Genomic DNA, 24,100 nt, shown 5'->3' on the forward strand with positions numbered 1-24,100 from the left:
CCACGTATTTTTACATTTTGGCCTTCCAAAATAGCATGGTTATATTTCATTCTATCTCTTGAATTTTCATGACACCATAGACTTTTTAAAAAATTGGATTTATGACCTACAAGGTCCCTTCCAACTCTGTAAATCTGTATCTGTATCCAGTATTTAACGTTTTGGTATTGAAGTTATTTGCTATTTTCATCTCTATGCTTATTATTAATTCCTTCTTATTGATTGGATACTTGTTTATTGATGCAGGGTGGCTTTTGGGTAATATGTGATATACCAATGTGATAAATAAGTAAACTGTAGTTCAACAACATCAGCATTATTTATGTATCCCTTTACAGAGTAAACCACTCTAGGGGGACTAATAATGGTAACCAAAGGAATGGGATCTTATGAAGCCAAATTGTTTCTAGCAGGAATGATCCTTTAAAGATCTTTTAATAGTTTTTGTGCTACCTGCTCTTACTGAGCAGCTTCTAGGTAGTCCTACTTAAAATTAATTGGAACTTAAAATGAAATATATGTAAATCCTTATTTCAAACCTATTTCTACTGAGAAACTGAGACATAAATTAATTTTTAAGTCAGTCTAAGTATAAGCCATTTCAGTTTCATCTTATATGCATTATAAAATTATAAAAGTACACAAAACAAAATCCAGAATTATACATATTTGTAATTTTATACACTACTTAATGAACAATTGAGGCTAGTCATTCATAACTTCAAATAATAGTTTGCCTTTATCTAGAAAAAGTTATGCCTTAATACCTGTTAGTGTATAGGATAATTCAGTCATTGCTGATATAAGCTCCATTAATGCCAACAAGGCTTGGATATGATTAACTGTCTCTGGGTAAGGAACAAAGTGTAGGTTTCCCCCACTCCACCACCCCGCCCAAAAAAATTGAGACCGCAATTGTGCAAAGTGGTTTGATCAGTTTTAAAGTGTTGGAAGTTATTACAGGTTTTTTATTTATTAAGAAAGGCATCAACAAAGCTTCATTGGTATTTAGTGCAAAAGTTCAAGTTGACCTTATATGAAATGACAATGTTTAAAATAGGCTTCTAGAAATGTTTACAAACAAAATATTTCATAGCCCAGCTTTGATTCAATCACTGATGCAGAAATTGAGAGCCTAAACACAAAACTCTGTTGCACAGCAGGCCAACTTTTGGTCTGCAGGAATATTTCTCTGTATTTGTGGAACAGAGAATGCAATTAACCTTTTGCCTTGCAATACCTGTTAGATAGAGCAAAGGGAAATGTCCAGGAGTTTTTTTTTAATGCTGAAGGATAATTAGGGCTATAAGTATTGATAATAAATATATTGGGATGCGGCTGATCCTGAAAGACCAGAGTAAAATTGGGAGAACAAAGAAACAAACGTCCTATGGCTCTATACTCTTGTCCTGCTTCCCTGGACTGAATACAGTTTTAATTCACTTCTTGCAGAATGGGCGGTAACTTATCTGGGTACTGGGAGAGCCTGAGCTTCATAAACCTTGGCTATGTACGCCAAAGGCCACTTCAGGCAAAGCGAAAGTGTCCAATTTCTAGCGCCTTATGAAAGGAGATGGAGAGGACCATGTCGCTGCCCTACAGATGTCCACAATAGTGGCCCGCGTTGCCCACGCAGCTGTAGTAGTTGCACTTCTTGTAGAATGAGCGGTTAGTCATCTGGGTACTGGGAGAGCCGGAGCTTCATAAACCTTGGCTATGTACGCCAAAGGCCACTTCAGGCAAAGCGAAGGTGTCCAATTTCTAGCGCCTTATGAAAGGAGATGGAGAGGACCATGTCGCTGCCCTACAGATGTCCACAATAGCGGCCTGCATTGCCCACACCGCTGTAATAGCTGCACTTCTTGCAGAATGGGTGGTAACTTATCTGGGTACTGGGAGAGCCTGAGCTTCATAAACCTTGGCTATGTACGCCAAAGGCCACTTCAGGCAAAGCGAAAGTGTCCAATTTCTAGCGCCTTATGAAAGGAGATGGAGAGGACCATGTCAATGCCCTACAGATGTCCACAATAGTGGCCCGCGTTGCCCACGCAGCTGTAGTAGTTGCACTTCTTGTAGAATGGGCGGTTAGTCATCTGGGTACTGGGAGAGCCGGAGCATCATAAACCTTGGCTATGTACGCCAAAGGCCACTTCAGGCAAAGCGAAGGTGTCCAATTTCTAGCGCCTTATGAAAGGAGATGGAGAGGACCATGTCGCTGCCCTACAGATGTCCACAATAGCGGCCTGCGTTGCCCACACCGCTGTAATAGCTGCACTTCTTGCAGAATGGGTGGTAACTTATCTGGGTACTGGGAGAGCCGGAGCTTCATAAACCTTGGCTATGTACGCCAAAGGCCATTTCAGGCAAAGCGAAGTTGTTCAATTTCTAGCGCCTTATGAAAGGAGATGGAGAGGACCATGTCGCTGCCCTACAGATGTCCACAATAGCGGCCTGCGTTGCCCACGCAGCTGTAGTAGCTGCACTTCTTGCAGAATGGTGGTAATTTATCTGGGTACTGGGAGAGCCTGAGCTTCATAAACCTTGGCTATGCATGCCAAAGGCCAATTCAGGCAAAGCGAAGGTGTCCAATTTCTAGCGCCTTATGAAAGGAGATGGAGTGGACCATGTCGCTGCCCTACAGATGTCCACAATAGCGGCCTGTATTGCCCACGCAGCTGTAGTAGTTGCACTTCTTGTAGAATGGGCGGTTAGTCATCTGGGTACTGGGAGAGCCAGAGCTTCATAAACCTTGGCTATGTACGCCAAAGGTCACTTCAGGCAAAGCGAAGGTGTCCAATTTCTAGCGCCTTATGAAAGGAGATGGAGAGGACCATGTCGCTGCCCTACAGATGTCCACACTAGTGGCCCGCGTTGCCCACGCAGCTGTAGTAGCTGCACTTCTTGCAGAATGGTGGTAATTTATCTGGGTACTGGGAGAGCCAGAGCTTCATAAACCTTGGCTATGTACGCCAAAGGCCACTTCAGGCAAAGCGAAGGTGTCCAATTTGTAGCGCCTTATGAAAGGAGATGGAGTGGACCATGTCGCTGCCCTACAGATGTCCACAATAGCGGCCTGTATTGCCCACGCAGCTGTAGTAGTTGCACTTCTTGTAGAATGGGCGGTTAGTCATCTGGGTACTGGGAGAGCCGGAGCTTCATAAACCTTGGCTATGTACGCCAAAGGCCACTTCAGGCAAAGCGAAGGTGTCCAATTTCTAGCGCCTTATGAAAGGAGATGGAGAGGACCATGTCGCTGCCCTACAGATGTCCACAATAGCGGCCTGCATTGCCCACACCGCTGTAATAGCTGCACTTCTTGCAGAATGGGTGGTAACTTATCTGGGTACTGGGAGAGCCGGAGCTTCATAAACCTTGGCTATGTACGCCAAAGGCCATTTCAGGCAAAGCGAAGGTGTCCAATTTCTAGCGCCTTATGAAAGGAGATGGAGAGGACCATGTCGCTGCCCTACAGATGTCCACAATAGCGGCCCGCATTGTCCACGCAGCTGTAGTAGTTGCACTTCTTGTAGAATGGGTGGTAACTTATCTGGGTACTGGGAGAGCCGGAGCTTCATAAACCTTGGCTATGTACGCCAAAGGCCACTTCAGGCAAAGCGAAGGTGTCCAATTTCTAGCGCCTTATGAAAGGAGATGGAGAGGACCATGTCGCTGCCCTACAGATGTCCACAATAGCGGCCTGCATTGCCCACACCGCTGTAATAGCTGCATTTCTTGCAGAATGGGTGGTAACTTATCTGGGTACTGGGAGAGCCGGCGCTTCATAAACCTTGGCTATGTACGCCAAAGGCCATTTCAGGCAAAGCAAAGTTGTTCAATTTGTAGCGCCTTATGAAAGGAGATGAAGAGGACCATGTCGCTGCCCTACAGATGTCCACAATAGCGGCCTGCGTTGCCCACGCAGCTGTAGTAGCTGCACTTCTTGCAGAATGGTGGTAATTTATCTGGGTACTGGGAGAGCCTGAGCTTCATAAACCTTGGCTATGCATGCCAAAGGCCACTTCAGGCAAAGCGAAGGTGTCCAATTTCTAGCGCCTTATGAAAGGAGATGGAGTGGACCATGTCGCTGCCCTACAGATGTCCACAATAGCGGCCTGTATTGCCCACGCAGCTGTAGTAGTTGCACTTCTTGTAGAATGGGCGGTTAGTCATCTGGGTACTGGGAGAGCCGGAGCTTCATAAACCTTGGCTATGTACGCCAAAGGCCATTTCAGGCAAAGCGAAGTTGTTCAATTTGTAGCGCCTTATGAAAGGAGATGAAGAGGACCATGTCGCTGCCCTACAGATGTTCACAATAGCAGCCTGTGTTGCCCACGCAGCTGTAGTAGCTGCACTTCGTTTAGAATGGGCGGTTACTCATCTGGGTACTGGGAGAGCCTGAGTCTCATAAACCTTGGCTATGCACACCCTTATCCAATGGCCTATGGTCGATTAAGTGACCTTGATACCCGTAAAAGATGGTTGAAATGACATGAAGAGGGCCTCTGTTCTACGATGAGATGATGTTCTTTTGATGTATATGTGGAGCGCCCTCCTTACATCCAAAGTGTGCCACCTGTGTTCCTGAGCAGGGGATGAAACAGGGCAGAAGTCCAATAGCATTATTTCCTGGGCCTTATAGAACCAGGAGTTTACTTTGGGGATGAAGGAGGGATCTAGCCATAGAACCACCCTCTTTGTATGAAAAATGCAATGATCCTCTCTGACAGAGAGAGCTGCCAGTTCTGATATTTGCCTGGCCGAAGTGATGGTCACTTTGAATGTCAGATAATACAGACTAGAAGTCTGAAGTGGCTCGAAAGGTGCCGAAGTGAGGGCCTGTAGAACTTTAGACAGATCCCAGGTGGGATAACTGTATACTACAGGTGGTTTTAAATTATCCGCATCTCTGATGAAAGTATGCATCACCGGATGGTGGATAAAGGAGTCCAAGTCTCCATAAATTAGCACCATGGACAAAGCAGTCACTTGTCTGTGAATAGTACTAGGGGATAACCCCTTGTCCAGTACCTCCTGTAAGAAGTGCAGGATCTGTAGAATAGATACTGCAGTGGGGTCTATGCCCTTCCTAGCATACCATCTGCAAAATGCCTTCCAGGTAGTCATAAATTCTGTTAGTGGAAGGCCTCCTGGAAGCCTGGATTGTCTATATCACCTTCCTTGAGAAGGTTTCATTTCTCAGGAGACTCCTCTCAAGTGCCAGATTGTCAAGTGGAGCCACTGACATCTGGATGTTCCAAGACTCCCTGGCTGAGGGAGATCCTTTTCTGAGGAATCTCCAAGGATGGGATACTGATAGGCTCACCAGGTCTGTGTACCATGGCCATCTGGGCCAATGGAGAGCGAGTAATAGGATTTCTGCTCTTTCTAGTAGAACCTTCTGGATCACCCCCAGAATGAGGGGAAGAGAAAGGAAGGCCATGGACTGCGAAGGGTGTTGATCCCTTCTGTTCCCAGTGTTGGAAATCTGGAGAAAAATCTGGGCAGTTGTGAGTTTGCCAGGATGGTGAACAAGTCCAGCACAGGATGGCCGAATCTCTGAGACAGGTCCCTGAAAAGGTCCTGGTGCATGTGCAAGGCCTCTCTTGATGAGGTTTTTGGAGGGTGAAATGTCTCGGAAGTGTGGAGGAAAATTTTAAAGTGAGGCCAAATCTTACTGTATTCAGGAGCAAGAATCAGTGATGATGTTTTCCCACTGATTCACAAATAGAGCCAGATGCCCGCCAATGGGAGAAGGGTCCTAGCAATCACTTGGAACAGTAAAAGGGATGGCCTCCTGAGCCATGACAGGAATGCTTGGCCTAGAATTGTTGTCTAGGCCTGTTTCTAAACCCTGATCTGTCTGTTTGGTGGTCAGATCTAGGAGAGTAGGAGCTTCGGAAGTGGCTGAAGTCAAGGCCAGAGCCCACCAGGCAAAAGGACTGCCTGCAGACATATGGGGAAGCCCACCTTTCTGCTCGCCTGGTCAGGGATGACAAGACCTTGCGTTTCTCCTTGTTCTCCACAAGGAAGGGGTTCAAAGCCTCCCCTGAAGAACAAGTTTCCCTTATAAAGAGAGGAGGCGAGCCTCCATTTTGTTCTAGCATCCACGTGCCATTGGCATAGCCATAGCAAGTGTCGAGAGGTCACATTGGAGGCGACAGCCCTGGAGGAAAAATGGGCTGCATGCAGGGATGAATCAGCCATGAATTCAGTGGCTGCCACCAGCTTGTTAATATCCTGGTGCATCCGAATCTCCTCAGGTGGGACTCTCATCTGCAACTGGTGGAGCCAGAGTAAGGAGGTTCTGGTGAAGAAGGAAGTGGCCATAGCTGCCTTAACTGCTCATGCATTGGCCTGATGGATTCTATGGAAATTTAATTCTGCCTTCCTATCTTCAACTTTCAAAGTCTCCACTATGTCCCCTGGCACAGTGATGGAAGAGACCAAGGAGGTCAATAGCTCATCTACTGTAGAGAACGCAAGTGCCTCAGAGAGGATAGAATTCATATGAAATAATTTTTATCATTTCCCCTGGGATGGGAAAGATACCTGGCTATACCCATTGTCTCTGAACTACAGTGAGGAACAGCCTAGGACAAGGAATATCCTGCTGAGTTATGGTGGGTCCAGAAAACACCATGTTGTTTGGGCCCTGGTTATCCAATGGTTCTATTGGAGTTGAGAGCTCTGAACCTATCTGGGCAGTAGTTCTGGCCTTATGAAGCAGGGACTTAAAGAGTGCTGGACTGAATAGGCCAGTGAACCCCTGTTCCCTCTGATCCTCATCTTCTAGCACTGATGTCTGCTCCTAGAGCAGGTGTCTCAAACCCAATTCACCTGGGGCCCGCTGGAGGCAGAGTCTGGGTGAGGCTGGGCCGCTTAAGGGATTCCACAAAAAACATTGTTAAAAAAACAATTAGCGAAGGCGGCACTAATATTATACTTTCATATCACGGTTGGGGCCACAGGATATCGTCCTGCGGGCCGCAATTGGCCCGTGGGCCATGAGAATGAGACCTCTGTCCTAGAGGAATGGGCAGGTGATACTGACCCCTGGGACCTAAGTGCCTCCAAAGGGAACTGGTAGTGATGGATGGCCTGCATTGAAGGCTCAGAGGCTAAGGAAGAAGGATGGCCTCATCTGCAGGCTGATGGCCACACCATGCGAAATGGCTTGAAATCTTAATTTCCTCATACAGCTCAGGTCCCTGTCTGTGTATTGGGTTGAGCTCCACCACAGTAGGAGTAAAGGTGGCCTCTGGATCCTGGGCCCTATCCTTGAGCTAAGGCTCAGTAATGTCGGAAGCCATAAAAAAAGGGGGGGAAATCTTCCCTTTGAAATTCCTCTGCTGATAGAGGGAACAGAAATTCCCTCTGCTGCTAGAGGAAACAGAAAATTAGGGTAGACTGTACACTCACTCACTCACACACACACAGAGTCATGGCAGAGGATCACGCTAAAATGCACTCAGATGAGTTTAGGCTGGCTGGTTAAGCTGAATCCCTCAATCAACTGTAAAGTGATGTGGTGCAGGCGTCGTCGCCTGAGTTACTTAGGTGAGCCGTTTTGCGCGTTCTGAGCGCTGTTATTGGCCGTGGCTGTGAAGCACTTGGGAGATATTCCAGTGGGTGGAGACAGCCCAAACTCCAATGCCCCATGATTATTGATCCAAAATAAGGCTGCTGGTAATGGCAGTGGGTAGATTAGAATAAAAGCCATGGATCCGGCTTTGCAATTAATCAATTTTGGTGATAGCGGGCTGAGAGCACCTTGCTGGGAAGCCTATTGCCTGGGTCCCTTTCAAACCTGATGTGGATGCTTGCAATGTTTTTCTGTCCAAACTCCTAAGCCAAATCTTTACCAAGTCTCTACGGGCCAAGACTGAGTCATAACTGGGTCCTGACCATTGATGGAGAGGCGTGGCAAAGATTAAGGACTCAGTCTCTAGGCAGAAAGGCATGTGTCAACCCGTGTGTGAATTCTCCAATCGGCATGCTGGAGAAGGGCTGTGTTTTCCTGGTTGCAAATCTCTTTTATTGCCTTTTCGCCATTAAAAGATGAGAAAGAAACATTATATCTTATTTCTCTGGTTCCTGTTGATCACTTTCAAACTGCATTTCTTCCTCCTCTTTGGACATTCAATTTCATTTCACATGACAATAAGAAAGCTTAAAAGCGAAAGAGGATAAAACCTTACACAATCACGCTTACATACAGAGATGGCCATCTTTGGAATAATCAGTCTCAAATAACGAACCTGATAGAGCTATTTTCTGCAATCAATTTTCTGGAGAACTCAGCTGCAAGATCTTTCTTTTGAGGTCATGGCTAAATGCTACTCATTAAATTGTCATTCTGATTCTGAGGTTGCTTTCACCCACTGCCTCCTTGCTACTCCCTACCCATGTAAAGGTTCATACAAAGCATGGATCTTCATCTGTTACTTTATTTCACTACTGTGGCAACTTTTGAGGAGTCTTTAGAATGTGAAAAGATTTGTACACTGATCAGGTTAGTGTAATATTCTTGTCCATAAATGGAAAAGTTGCTTAAACAATTTCATACATAGTCAAAGAAAGGAGCAAAATTCTATACTAGGATTCATGAACATAGAAAAATTTAAACCTCTCTCTATACCTTGGTGTGAGATATACATGCTATAATTTCCTCATAATACTCTAGAGGCTAACCTAACAATTCTGAGTGTTTCAAGTTTTAAGTAAATGTAAAATGAATAAATACCAACATACACCACAATCTGAGAGCGCACAAGGCACAGAGAAAGAAAATATCTAGCTGTAACATCAATTTCATAACTTTCCTTGATTTATTTATTCTATGTGCTGCCCGTTGTGGATATGATTTAGAGTCTTAAGAACTGTCATAAATCAAGAAGGAAGATTCTGTAGACACTTTAGCCAAATGCCAAAACAGACAATGATTTAAATTCAACATCTGCCCATAGTCTTTTTAGTTTAATTTTTCACCATCACTTATGAAAAGAAAGAAAGAAATCATTTCTGTAGGGCTTGAATTGACATAAGGAGCCTCTGAAATTGAGCAGTTTAAGACAAGAAAAGGGATGGGGAAAATCTTATTAGTGAAGGGAAGGCAGAGAAGATCAAGAGGCAATTAGGAAGAGGTTAAAACCAGAGAATATATACAAAAATCCACTAATTTAATGTAAGTTATTTCTTTTCATTCATTTGGGAGATTCACTTGCCACCATTTAGGGAAGCACTCCCCGAAGTACAGTTTAAAAGTTTAAATTTGTTTATGTGGAGTTTCATTAACATTCTCTGGTATTAACGACAGACCCAGCTTCTGCTAAACAAGTGGAAAGTAGATTATTTTGAGTTTTTTTAAACGCCTCTTCAGTTTTATGCTTTATTCCTTCTCACTTTGTTCAGACTGTAGCTCCTTTCCATTTTTCAGAAAAGAGAAGCAATAAAAATGAAGCATCTTCTTCAACAGAAGCTATCATTTTCATAATAGAATTTTTCAATGCTGAGTAATAATGAGAATTCTTATGCAAATTCAACTGAAGAAGGAGCTGAGACTACTTGAAAACTGAGCACCAGACTTGACAAATTCCAGGAGGACATATTTGAACATAGGGAATTGTACATAATGTGAACAGGGCAACTCCCTAGAATACTGAGGGGGGAAAACGCACAACTCCCAGTAGCACAAAAACAGAGTGTGGTTGTCAGAACAGAGAAGCATTATTTCCGTTCTGTATTTCTTGACAGATCTCAAGGCTCCAGCCTCCCCACTTTGTGGTAAATACTTGACTTTCTGACTGAGGATTCAACTTTAATGTTGATGAGAGGAAGTAGCAGCTTCATGGGGGAAAGAAACCACTAGGTATGTAAATAAAAAGTAGAAAGGAATTCATGAAATGTTGCTATCACAGTGATTTGGATGAACAAGAAAGGGATCTGAACAAACCCAAATAAAATACCAGAAATGAAGTGCGAAAAAAGAAAACCGCAACAGAGATTGGGAGAAAGAGGATGGCTGAAAGGATAAAGATATGTTTGGCAATGAAATTGGAAGAATGTTGAAAATTCTTCTTCAACCCAGTGGAGTTCAGAGAGACAGTTAAGTGCTTGTGAAAAGATAGAATAAGGAACAGGGTTCTATAATACAACATGATGGCATATCTCAAGAAAGGATAGGGATGGAGGCATATCTCTTGTGGGAAATATGTAGATGGAGACATATCTGGAGGGAAATACGTAAACGAGTCATATCTCTTGAAAGAAGTACGGAGATGGAGTTGGTCTTTAAAAACACTTAGAGGTGATAAACAACAATATATTTCACAGGACATGCAATTGTTCAAAATTCTTTTATCTTAGGAATAAAGGTGTATCCCTCTTCTTAGGATGAAACCACACAAGAAAATTGCCCCATACTCATACACACCTCAATACCAGTTCATGGTAGCCTCCCCTACTTGAAGCAGTTATGTTCTAATGCCAACAGTTACTGCTTTTAAATGGGAATATTTTTAACTGATTACACTGAACATCTTATTAATTAGCTAGCAGTATTCCCTTGTTCAAGCCTGACCTTTTCACAAAAACTCTTTTGTTTCTAGAATTTCCCAGAATACACAGGCATACAGTCTCATTTCCAAAACTGAATTCATCTCCATGACAAGCATGCTTTAATGCTCTTTGTATAAGCAAGCCATTGTGACAAGTACAGCCTCTGTTTTGAAAGAGAGTCATACAATTTTAACCATAAATAGGCTATTATAAATAAACTGTTTTCAACCTAATAACTATTTTTTAATCTGAAAAAAAATATTAGGATGAAATTGTTTGAAATTCAGATATACACACTGTTGTCTCAAGTCTCCATCAGATTATTGAAAGTTCCTACAGCCTCTTTGAAGGTTGTTGTGAAATTGTAATACAATGTGAGAACTGAAATGGACATATGGAGAAAGAATCATATTCACAGTATTTAGTTCATTTAATTACAGTACATCAAGGTAAACTTAGTGTTGCCTTTCCTCCCCTTTTGGGAGAATACAGCCATTATATCAATCAAAAGATGTAGTATGACTCTTGGATAGATGTTGTGCACTCCGGTTTATAGAAGGGAAACACAACAATATAAGCCATGATGAATGAATAAGCTATTCAAACACTAGACCATCTCAACTTTGGGGATTTTAAGAATCTATGCAAGAAAGTACAAAGCCAGGCACTGATACCAGAGTTACTTACCCTGTCCCCTGGCCGCACCATCGGTTCCTGCTTTGTGCCCAATTTATGCAGTATGTTATAAGCAACTTTCATACTACGGGTCCAAAGTTTACCTAATCAAAAGGGAAAGTAGTATAAATATGACATGGAATATTTAAGTTTTAGAATGGTTCAAAATACAAAATGCTATTTATTGGAGCTTCAAATGAACATAAAAACAGATCCAAAAGATAATCTGCCTTCTTGGATCTTGTCCAAATCTTTCCCCAAACTTGCACAAGTCTACCTTGTTAAATAAAACTCTAAGCAAAGAACAATACTCTGCTCAAACAGTAAAAATATGAACTATATTACGACCATACTTCTATCTTTTAACAAGTGTTCAGGAGGGGTTTCCCTTGGTATTACAGTATACAACTAGTAGTTGCACAAATAAGTCAGATATGTTTCAATATGCCTGGGAAAGTTGATTTTTGTTCTTTGAAATGTTCATCCTGACAGTTTCATGGCTACTTATATAGAGCATAATCAATGTCAACTTTTTCTGAACAAACTATACTACAAGCTGTATATCCATGTGATTTAACACAGAGAAAAATGTTTTTCACCAATTGTGCTCATATCATTTTGAGTGCTGGCAATGTTTGGCCCACATTCAAAGAAGGCTATAACGAAGCCATTAGTCACTTGCAGCTCTGATCAGAATCTTTAAGCCAATTATGAAGGTTCAGATAGGCAAATGAAAAAAAAGCTATTACTGCATTTCTTCGTAATTGCAATCTAGATGAATCTTTTTATTTGCAGTAATTAATGACAGAGCACATGACAAAAAATATAAAATAAAAATCAAGCACTTGCAAGCAAGGAATTTGGAAACAAACAAGAAAGCAATCCATTTTGAATCCCACCGATTTAATTAAAATACAGAATAATGATATAAGCATATACAGAAATACATTCAAGGAAAGTATATCAAAAGACAAACAAGCAGCTTTACACAAAACATATTTTATGGCAGAACGATGGCTCAGCATAAGGTGAGCAATGGTGGTATCTGTGATCACAAAAGATGTCAATTGATTAGCAGAATTAAACATTTTTTAAGTGCCTGAATTTTCATAAGACTTCAGGAAAAGAATGCATAGGGCAGAGATGTTAAACTTCATGAGATTTCAGCAATTGTATAAGATCTCCATATTTGCTCTATAATCACTATGCTTGCTTTATGTCTGCCACAAAAAAGGACATAAAATCAGATTGGTCAGTCAAGTACCTTGAGTTACAACCATCATGACCTACACATCAATTCCAGGATATATTGTGGTCCTAAGTTGAGGACTACCAGTACTTTGATTAACTAGTCAAGTATGCTTGTGAACCATGCCAAAAATCACAAATTTATCTATCTTCCATTTGTTCAGCCAACTATATTCCTTTTCTTTATGTGCAATGTGATCTTGCTGATATTTGTAACTGAATGTCGCTTGCATAGACAAAGCTTTTTATTGAAAATTTACATGCATTTCCATACCAAATTCATACATATTTTTATCTGAAACAAGCAACAATTGCCTGTTTGTAGCTTACTGAAAATGAAAGCTTTACTTTTTGATTTACTATCTCTGAAATGAAGAATAAAGGGAAAAATACTGTTTGAAGGCTACTTCCTTATTTGTATTTATTACGGCTAAAGACACATTGAACATGATTCAGAAGAAGTGATTTGTATCTCGTGTGTATATAAGCATTTCTCTGCTATTAGTTTGAGCAACCTGACTTTTTTCCATGTTTTGGTGAGGGCAAAAGCATTCCTTCCAAACCATTTCTGAAGTGGGCATAGTTTTACTACCCTATGCAGAAGATGCCACTAAAATCCATTGGATACATCCCTGAATAAATCTGTTTAATTAATAAGTATGAGCAGGGAAAGGGGACATTGAAAAACATGGGTACAAATACTTCTATAAAACTTGGCAATTTTCTTGTCATGAATATGTTGGGTGTGAAAGCTGTCACCTTGTGGCAGAGAGGTATGCCGACAGAAAAACAAACCACAAAATTAGGATTATATCATGAACAATAGGATTTTCAGCACCACACACTACTAACTTAGCCACAGCAAGCCAGAATAGTCTTACCAAATTTATGCGTATCCAAATTTATGCGTATCAGTTCAGAATTTTGACAAAAACCAGCTGCAAATAATTGTACATTTCTTTCAGCATCACAATATACTCCCCACAGTGTAGACACTGCAATAACTAAGTGTTCTCACACCCTTAACAATGTACAGAAATAGATATTATAAGGCAGCATTGTATGCAAGTATGCCCCACTAATATCAAACAGCATTGAAAGGTGGGTGTGTTGTTTTAGTCTGAATCACTTTGCATCACACCCTCCTGACACAGGCTCCTGAATTCATGGGCTGCTACACAACCAGAATGTGTAGGTGTACATCTCAGACTGAGAATGATGAAACATATACTACGCAGAGGAAGAAAGGGAATTATTTTAGGACTGGTGCAAAATATCCCCCTTAAATTATTTCTGAATTGAAATATATAAACAGAAAACATTATGTAAGGAATATGCAAATGCAATATTTCTCTTCTTCAAAAAATCAAGGACACCTGAAATTTGACCTTTTCTAGGGCAAAAAAAAATCTGATAAATAAACGCTGTTAATGCTACATGCACAAGAAGATGTCATCTTCAAGGAAGTATGGAATTGGCAGTATTGATCAAATTATTATTTCTGCTGATAGCTATCAACTCTAAACCAATTGGTTCCCCTGATTTTTATTCCTGTTATTATTACAAAGGGAGATGACTCACTTGACCATAAAAATTCAGTGGTATCTTGGAACTCAACTGAAACTCATCAAATTAGATACTCTATACATTTTCACATTAAAACTTGGTCTTGGTACTCAAACTAGAATTTGATGGTGTCAGCAGTCTTGTGATTCATTACATTATTCCTAATGGGAATTGTTGGTAATTATCATTTTTGGTGGTCATCGCATCTGCCGGAACCAATTAACAATGAGTACTGAGCTACCACTATTCATTTCAAACATGAACTCAACCATTTAGTTACAACCTTCTCTGTTAAATATTCTCTTCAAGGGGTTTCATTCAGTTCAGTCAAGCTGAGCCCCTATAATTTGCTGAGGAAATTATGAAATGATCATATTTAAAGGTAAAGATAAAAGTTTCCCAGTTCAGTTGTGTCCAATTTTAGGGGGAAGTGCTACTCTCCATTTCTTAGCTGAGGGAGTCTGTATTTTCCAAAAACAATTCCATGGTTATGTGGTCAGCATGACTGTACATCAAGATGCACAGAATGCGCTGTTATTTTCATACTATTTATCTACTCACATTTGAATCTTTTCAAACTACTAATATTTAACAATTAAAAACAGGAGATGATTTTCAGCATTCTAATGTTTCTTTTCGCAAAAGAGGGGGAAAAATGATTGCTTACCGTAAGTGAGAATATATAGTGGTTTTCCATTGGTATCCATAGTGGTCAAACAAGGAGCTTTGGGAGAAATTGTTCCCCATCGTTGCAGGGCTGCTTCAAGTGAAGGAGGCCAATTCGTAACCACACCCAGCTGCTCCCCACGCATCGCCAACATCTGAGCGCCTTCTGGCTTTGGTTGATTAGGATCTGGTTGTTGAACTTACAAATGTGAGAGGGTGTTACTTCATTTAATTCTGTACTAAACTAAAGAGAAAGAGAACTAATCATTTATTTTTGAAAGGTCATGTGAAAAGAAGAGAAATGCTGAATTTCATTTTGGAATGGTTCTGCAGCACGATCTCCCCCAATGTTTATACTGTCAACATGTGTGGACATCAAATCCCAGAATTCACCAGAGAACACAGTCAAGAACATTGTATGTTGAACTCCACAAATCTGGAGATACCCATGTTGAAGAAAACTTATAATCCTACAGGTCTGTCAGGACTATTTGAGATGCTGCAATAAATAATGATTGGATTTTTAAAAACATATTGTTGGAAAGCCCTTTCTCAATCATGTTTCTTCTTCCATTTTAATATTTACAATAACCGTGACTATTTCAATTTGGAGGTCAATTTGTCCCTCAAAAATCCTTCATAGATACCCAGATGTTCAAGTTGATAGCCATGTATGAACAACATGGTTAAAGAATGTAGTTTACAAAAAATAATAACGAATAATGCTCTTTCCCAACTAATCTAAACAAAGGAAGTGAGTAGCAATGAAGCTGTTTATAACTACATCATCTAATAGCAACAGCAATATCATTTAGTCATTCATATTATTCAGCCCCCATAGCACTCTACAGGGTTCTCTGTATATAATGTAAAAGCATAATTTTCATATTGCCCCAACAAACTTTTTCATTTTACCGGAGGAAAGGAAAGCTGAATCAAATTAAGCCCTGAATTCAGGATTGAAGTCCAAGCTATGGGCAGAGTTTGCCTACATTATTCTTTTTAATCATGGTACCATTGGGGCTCCAGAATTAAATACAGAATCCAAGTAAATTTTACTGGGGCATTTTTTTTTCTGGCACAAGAAATGAGTAATTTTATCAGCCCCTCCCAAAATACATGCATGGAAGTCAAACTGTGTCACCTTCTAGTAATTCTTCAAAGTCATCCACAAAGAACTCTCGTAATGGTGGACGCTTGGGTCGTTTCAGAGTATTAACCAGTTGCTGGATTTTAGCAGATACTCTGCTGCTTACTGGAACTCCTGCAGGAAAATAAATCATCAAAAGCATTGAAGGGGCGATTACGTCTACCAATTCTAGGTAGAGAACAAAAGCATACTAATCTGACTTCAAGTTTTAAAAATCAGATTAAATAATAGTATTCAGGAAGCAACTTGATAGCCCTGCAGAGATACTTTGAAAAATCTCTGTCCAAGCTGGTAAATAACCAGTCACAAGTTGAGAAGAATACTCTGGTTAAACTTCACTGTGATTAAATAAACAGATGGAAGAATGCCCTTCTCAAGCAGAATGGCCAGGAGAAGTCCTAACTCTTCAAGAAAAATGTTACTTCAAATAAACATAGAACAAGTAAGGCCTGTTATGTCAAATTTTAATACTTTACTTCCATGGCTCATTCTTCTGGATACTTCTGGAGCTACCGGTTATCCTATTTGAACTTACACAGATGCAAAACATCCCAATCTTTTTTTTTTCTTGACTTTCCTAGTCTTCATTCATGCAGATGTTTAAATTCTTGCTAATTAAGACTTTTTAAACATCAATTAATTAATGCCCTTTTCCCTGTACATATTAATGAACAGGAATACCTCTGCTACACTATCTAACTGGCCAAACTTTCCTTTCTGGAGTCTATGCCTACCTTCTTCCCTTTTACTAGACATACCATCACCAGTTTCCATAAGTTCAGCATTTCCATATTTTGGAGCCGCTCTTGATGTTGAACCTTGTGGTCTTTCTACTTGTATTGAGTGTTCGGAGGTGTAAGTGGTAACATCTGGAGGGGCAGAATGATTTTCTGAAAAAAGGAAAAAAGTTAAAAGTCTCCAATTAATTTATTCAGGAATTTTTGAATAGTATTCTGGAGCTGTACAATTCCTTCCAGGAGAGCCGCCAATTTAAAAATAGTCTCTTCCATTCAATTTTATCATTGATGAGCTTTGATTCCAGTAATCCACAAAAATTTATGTTGAAAAAAGGTAAAGGTTTCCCCGGCCAAGTCGTGTTCTACTCTACGAGGTGGCACTCATCTCGCTTTTCTAGCTGAAGAAGCCAACATTGTCCGAAGATGCTGAAGTCTGTGGTCCATGATCACGTGGCTGGCATGACTATACACCAAGGCACATGGAACACTCACAATTCTTATTTTCCCATTCTGAAAACTAGCACTTTAGATCAGCTACATGCTGCATGCTTAAGTATACATAGTTAAAAAGGTTTAAGGATTTCCATTCCAGTCACGACCAACTTAAGGGGACGTACGATTCTCTGCCTGCGTTGTCTGAGAGACTCTTCCATCATCATGTGGCCAGCATGAAAATAAGGAACAGAGTAAACTTTCCCAATGAAGCAGTGCTTGTTTAACTACCTGCATTTTCATGCTTTTAAACTTGGCAGGAGTTGAGGCAAGTAATGGGACCTCACCCAATTGTGTCTTGAACATTGTGGCCAGTTTTCTAGCAAACAAGCCTAATGTCTTAATCGTTGTGCCACCGCCCAAATACATATATGTGAAAACAAATATGAATCAACGAAAGTTATTTTCATGCAGACATGGAAAGAGCTAAGCTCCATGCTGTCCTCTTCAGCTATTTTTAGAGTTTATGTTTGTTAAAATAGCATGAAACAATGAGTCAATATGAAATTCTTGTTAAAATTATCCAAAAAGTGAGTAGCCCAAGGCTGCAGGGGATGGGTGCTGTCAGTTATCATTTGAGAATCTCTTTTGGCCTTCAGTAGCCATGCCACCAAGTTTCCGGTAGTGAAATCTTGCTTCTGAAACTATTTCCAGCTCCACAGCAACCTGTGGAGGTTGTAGAGGCCACTCCTGAGCCAGGAAAGTCTGCCAGTGGCACACACCTGAAGCTGTGCAAAGGTTCTCCTAGCCACAACTGCCATCTGTTCTTTTGAGTCGAAAAGAACCCCGAAGTTGTGAACTGGCTCCACGGTTGCACTCAGAGCCATTCAGCCCTATGAGGTTGAAAGGTTTTCCCTGTGCGGTTGTGACCAACTGAAGGGGGTGGTGTTCCTGTCAGATTCTTAATCAAGGAAGCCTACATTGCTTGAAAAACACTTCCATCATCCAGTAACCAGCATGAAAATAAGGAACACAATCAGCATTTCCACTGAAGCACTATTGCATTTGTAAGCTTTCAAACTGCTAGGTTGGCAGGAGCTGGGGCAAGTAATGGGACCTTGAGTCTTTGTAGCCATCCACTTTTTCTAGCAGTCAAGCCTATTGTCTTAACCGCTATGCCATCGCACTGCCCAAGTATACATAAGTGGGAACAAATATAAATTACTGGAGGTTATTTCCACAAGGATGCAAAAAGAGCTAAGTTCTATACTGTACTCTACAGCCATTTTTAGATTTGGGGTTTTGGGGGGGGGTTGGACTTGGGGAGGATTTTATTAGAGAGATGCCCTCAGATTCTACACATGAAGAGATGGGGGGAAAGATGTTTGCCAATAAGACAAGGATGTTTAAAAACCACCAATATGCAGGGATTTGACCAGAGAAAGACCTGGCATTGAGGGGAACGCACTAAGAGGCATCTGGGCAGGTGCTAGGCATCAAGAAAGGGGGCATAACGGAGCCTCAGCAGGGGTTTAGAGGGTTTTTTTAATGAGATTAAGCACTGGGTCATGATGAAAATCTTGTTAAAATTAACTGTGAGTGGCCCCATCATAAATTGATCAGAAACATAGCAATTTGCTATTTCTCCATTTCCAGACACAGTTCTTACATCCATTCTTCTCCACTATATATCTTCCATTTGCAAAAGCAACTCTGAATCAATAGCCAGCATTCTGACATCAGCAGACAATTCTCAATTTAATCTTTCCTTTCACAGCTCTGAACAGTAGCTCCACATGCTTTTGACATTTATTTTTGTTTTCGGGCCATTCTTCAATTTGTACAGTTGTACCCATTTTACACACCCTTCTTGTATAAAATCACACATGATAGTGAAGAGAAGTTATTCTGCAGGAGAATAACTGATCTCAGGCTTCAACAATTTTTCTGTTCAAAAGCCTCAGTGGTCAAAAGTATCATTGTTGAGCTTGGTGTGTTGCATCAACACCAAGCTGAAACCATTAGGAATAATTGAGCTTAATCAAGGAGTGGCTTTTGTAAATGGAATATCTATTTTGTCATCTGAAGGTTTAAGATGACAAGCACTCAATGTGGTAAAATCGTTACATGAAAACCATTGCAGGGATACTCTAATCATACCAAGCTCTCCATTTAACAGCATTGCTGATGACACCGAAAACCATCTGGGAGAAACCTAGTAGGGCAGGAGAAAGCTTTCGCTCTCAAAAGTAGTTAATTGTTTCTGCAATTGATTTTTCTTCTAAGCCACTTTAAGGGGAAGCAGAAATAAATTTCAAAGGACGTCAGATAGATACAATGGGGTTAACCAATAGCCACCTACTCGTAGCCATTTTTTCTGGTTCATCTACATAAACAAAGAACACACTAGAAGGAAATAGGATTGCAATGAAAGAGAGTCTGTTACGTTAAGAAGAAGCTTCTAGGTTTGTGGGAGAACCAGTTTTTAGTTAACATCTCTTGCTTTTTAGCTTGCTCAACACAAAGTTCAGAGTCTGTCAAGAAAGATAACATTCTTTTGAAGGTTGTTGTACGTAGTCCACACTTTTATCAATTTCCAAGTGGCTTTTCAGGTGTGGTGCAACATTGGAACACCATTGCTACAATCAGATATAACTTTCCATATGGCATCCAACATTTAATACTGATTTCCTGGACTAGAATCCTCTCAATCCAGTTTAAGAAGTAATCCACTCATGCTAAAAAAAAAATCAGAGTGGTCAGAAGGCCTACTTGAAATTCAAACTGGGAAATTCAAAAAGTACAGTTAGTTATGCTTTGCATGATATAAAGGTGCGTTTGGTTTCAGGACACACCCAGAATAAAAATTTTACTTCATTTTCTAAAACACTATTTATAGTGTAAATGGGATATAGATGGGAGCCAAAAGGAAAGTTGTTACAGAAAAAGCACCACTGCTGAATACCGCTGCTGTGATCTTGCTCTTGCATCTCATGCTGGACAGCAGTCCTGCAGATTGGACTTTCAGTTGCTGCTCTTGAACACCAGGTTGGTGGCTCATAAGGCTTTCTTATTTGCATTTATATTAGGGAGGAACAAGCTGATCTGGCATGCATTACTGAGACCTGGTGACTCCAGAGGATGAAGTTCCATTTTTGGAATAATCAAGGGTGGAGAAGATATGAGGACTGGTGGCAATTATGTTCAAAAATATTTTTTCGGCTTCAGGGGCCATACCACTAAGTTTCCAGTAGTGAGACCTTGCTTCCGAAACGGCTGTTTCCAGCTCCATAGCAGCCTGAGTGCAGAGGCCACCCCTAATCCAGGAAGGCCTGTCAATGGTCCAGCCCAAATTCAACAGGTGACCTCAAAGGATACCATGGCTCTTGGTATCAAAAGCTACTGAGAAGTCAAAGACAGCAAGGATGGATGTACACTGTCATTCGGGGAACAGTCATGTTCTTCCAAGGATGTCCCAGGCATTTATTAGCAACCTGAGTGCAGAGGCCACTCCTGATCCAGGAAAGTCTGCCAGTGGTGCACAACCTAAGCTGTTCAAAGGTTCTTTTAGCCACGACATCCACCTGCTCATACAAAGTTAAATATCATTAGCATACTATATCATCAGAATTATTATTTTCTGTATGACGATCCATCTCACCCAATTTCATGCAGATGTTAAAAGGAGTGGAGAGAGCCAAGCCCTGTGGCATGCCAAAGAGCAGTTGTAGACTGGATCTCTCATTCCCTATCAACACCAGCTGGGGCTGGCCTTGGGTAAAGGTGCCAAACTGTGCCACCTAGCCACTGGCCCTACAGCTGACCCAAAAGAAACAAAGTTATGCAAAGACTTTATGAGCCATGACTACACCTGCTCAGCAATCAATCTGAGAAATCTGACATTGTGCACCAAGTCGGTCTTGGTCTTACCAGGGTTCAGTTTTTAATTCCCTATCCAGATCTCCACAACCTCCAGACAAAAAGGAGTGGATGTGGACTGAACCTCTCATTCCCTATTAATACTCATTAGGACTGGCCTTGGAGAAAGGAGTCGAACCCGCACAAGACCATCCTTTGCAGCCAAAATTCAACAGATGGCCTCAAAAGATACCATAGCTCATGGTATCAAAAGCCATTGAGAAGTCAAGGAGAACAAGGATGGATGTACACCATCATTTGGGGAACTCTCATGTTCCTCGAAGGATGTCCCAGGCATTTATTAACCCTTTTAAAAACCCATAATTCCCCTCTGAATGAGGGGACTGTCATGAATGATGGCTCGATTTAAACTTTGACAGATGGCCCCAAAGGATACCATGGCTGATGGTATCAAAAGCCACTGAAAAGTCAAGGAGAACAAGGATGGATGTACACTGTCATTCAGGGAACACTCATGTTCCTCCAATGATGTCCTAGGCATTTATTAGCAACCTGAGTGCAGAGGTCCTCAAAGGTGTGTGGCTAGATATACAGATAGACTAAAACTATAGATTCTGGATCTGCTTTAAGAAGGCATAACCACACACAACTACATTTTTAAGAAAGAATGAGTAAGCCCCAAACCCTACTGAGGAAAGCATCCCTCAGTGGAAGAGCTCAGAAGCTCCATTAAGGAAAATTAAATTGTTTCAGAAGAAAGATGACTTTGATTGACATATGCTAGAAGTAAATATAAGAATAGTAACAGCTGCATAACTTCAAAATCCGTGATCCCTCAGAAGATTATTAATTTGTGTTGCCCCACCATCCTGTCCCTTTTAGTAAATTCATACCATGACTCTCCAAGTTCAACAGCTGTTCTCCAACAAAAAGTCAACAATGGATCTGCTACTGCTTCAAAACTCACCACTGTTGTCAAATAATATAATTTAAAATCACATACTAGAATTACAGTTTTGATATTCTTTGGCTACACAGCCGTCTGTCCTTTCATTTTGACTCTAATCAATGGCACTAGTGAAATGATAATGTTAAATAACCACATCCAAAATGGATGCTATCCAGACCAATTAATTTACAAGAGCACTATGGCTTTTCATTATGCCAAATGATGGTGATATATATATACATACATACACATTTGGGGCAATATATATGTGTGTGTGTATATATATATATATGTGTGTGTGTGTGTTTGTGTGTGTATACACACACACACATATATTCGTAGATTTTCATGGGTACAGGTATACAGGTCTTGGCATGTTCGGGTCTTTTCCCGTGTGAGATTGAGAGCATCTCGGCGACGTTTCGACAAGGTCCCACTCGCCATCCTCAGGCTGGTGCTTTCAGCTTCATGCTCGGCAGAAAAATAGGGACCCTTTTGGTGGGAAGGTAACAGTGTTTTATGCGCCTTCGGTGTTTAGTCATGCTGGCCACATGACTATGGAAACGTCTTCAGACAGCACTGGCTCTTCTGCTTCGTAATGGAGATGAGCACTGACCCCTAGAGCTGGAAACAACCAGCACGTATATGCAAGGGGAACCTTTACCTTTACACACACACACACACACACACACACACACACACACACACACTTAAAGATTTTTAACTAAACCTATGCCAATAATATGTTTTCATGCTGGGAGCTATGAATTTAGTGTTCTCTGCCCCAAAATTTTACAAATGTGCCACAGGCACTTTCAGAGACATTCTAGTATACATTCAAAATAGAGCACCATCGAAGTACAGTTTCCTACGGACAATTAATATGTTGCACTTTAGGCTACATTTCAAACCTATTTTAAATTTCAATACATTGTTACTAAATTGATTCACGGAGGTGTAATAGTTTGTACAACAGAATATAATTTAACTCAGTATCTAATTTAACTTAGTATCTAAACCCAGGCTACAATCAAAATGCCTTAAGCAATTTGTATCCAAAGCTTGGTTCTGGGGAGCTTATTTTGAACTACTTGCCTGCCATGGTACCTGAACTTGGGATAAGGGCAAGGTTTTGGTGAAGCAGCCATAAGATGTCCAGGGAAAGAGCTATGGCAGCAAATTAACAGGCCTTCAGGAGGGTTACTCTGTACAGTGGCTGCAGCCTCCCTATAGCTATCTGGCAACGGCCTCATCCTTTAATATAATGAATAAAGCAGGAAGCATCAAGTGGACAGCAACTGCAAAAGTGGCTAAGGTCCATGCAGCATAGCTGGATACAGAAACCACAACCCAGGAGTTCTTTATTAAGTTTTCCAGTATGACTTACTCTCTTCTGTGTCAAGTTATTTCAACTCCTACTTTAGTTAAGAAATACAAAGAACTGCAGAGGAAATTGGAAATTTTGGTTTTAAAATAAAAACTCTAACGGGGGTGGGGGGCGATACGTTGAGTTACACGAAAAGCAAACTATACATGAAATTGTGGACACTTTCCCATTTTCTTTGGTCTGAAAAAAAAATTTCAGGAGAAAAGCTAAATTCTCTCTAGAAGCTTAATTTGAGAGTAGGGCTTTATTCTTTTAAACAAGCAGACCAGTCTTCTCCAACCTATATACCATTTAGACATGAGGGCTTCAGCTCTTTTATTCTAAGAAAGGGATGAGTCTATATACTTGGGATCAATTTGGTTAGGGAATACTGACAAATCTTCAGTCACACAGGCATGCTGAATCTCAAAATAATACAATTTTCCTAATTCCAGGTCTGTTCAGATATGAATATTGAAAATCAGAACATCTAAAAGGCACCCTGTTAAGTAATTAAATCCAGAATGAATAACCCTGCTCCTCTATGGACAACCTTAGGCTAATTATGTGTTTTCCTATGACAGAGGTTTTGTGTATATGAAAAATACGTGCATTATCATTGTCTAACATTTTTTTAAGAAATGACAGAGTAATCTAATAAATGAATAACATGGATATTAACTTGTGTCCATTGGTGCACACGTTTTACAATTTATTTTAGGAGCCTAAGTAATAAAAGGATAAATAAAAATAAAAGGCTTAGTCTCATACAAAGAAAGTTTTGAACTTCAATAGAGATTGTTATATGTTTTGCAACTTTTTGAGTCAACTTAACTTTTTGAGTCAACTAAAATGTATGCTGTATCTTGCCAATT

At 40.7% G+C, this 24,100-nt stretch overlaps 1 protein-coding gene across 9 annotated transcripts in view; it reads right to left on the minus strand.

Moving 5' to 3' along the window:
* DIP2C (DIP2 acetate--CoA ligase C (putative)) overlaps positions 1 to 24,100 on the minus strand; it is a 350,386-nt gene that overhangs the window by 63,214 nt on the left and 263,072 nt on the right. For all 9 annotated transcript variants that reach the window (XR_015740061.1, XR_015740062.1, XM_087916235.1 and 6 more), the window contains 4 exons: positions 16,621 to 16,752; positions 15,857 to 15,976; positions 14,714 to 14,911; positions 11,245 to 11,336 (listed from right to left, as the gene is read on the minus strand). Coding sequence is in view for 7 of the 9 variants with exons in the window: in XM_087916235.1 (XP_087772361.1) it covers positions 11,245 to 11,336; positions 14,714 to 14,911; positions 15,857 to 15,976; positions 16,621 to 16,752 (542 nt within the window). In the remaining 2 variants the exon portion in view is untranslated. The remainder of the gene's footprint in view (positions 1 to 11,244; positions 11,337 to 14,713; positions 14,912 to 15,856; positions 15,977 to 16,620; positions 16,753 to 24,100) is intronic.

Source organism: Pseudonaja textilis, chromosome Z (genome assembly GCF_049901715.1).
Source record: "Pseudonaja textilis isolate UNSWEBS1 chromosome Z, rPseTex1.2, whole genome shotgun sequence".
In the NCBI taxonomy this organism is placed as follows: domain Eukaryota; kingdom Metazoa; phylum Chordata; class Lepidosauria; order Squamata; family Elapidae; genus Pseudonaja; species Pseudonaja textilis.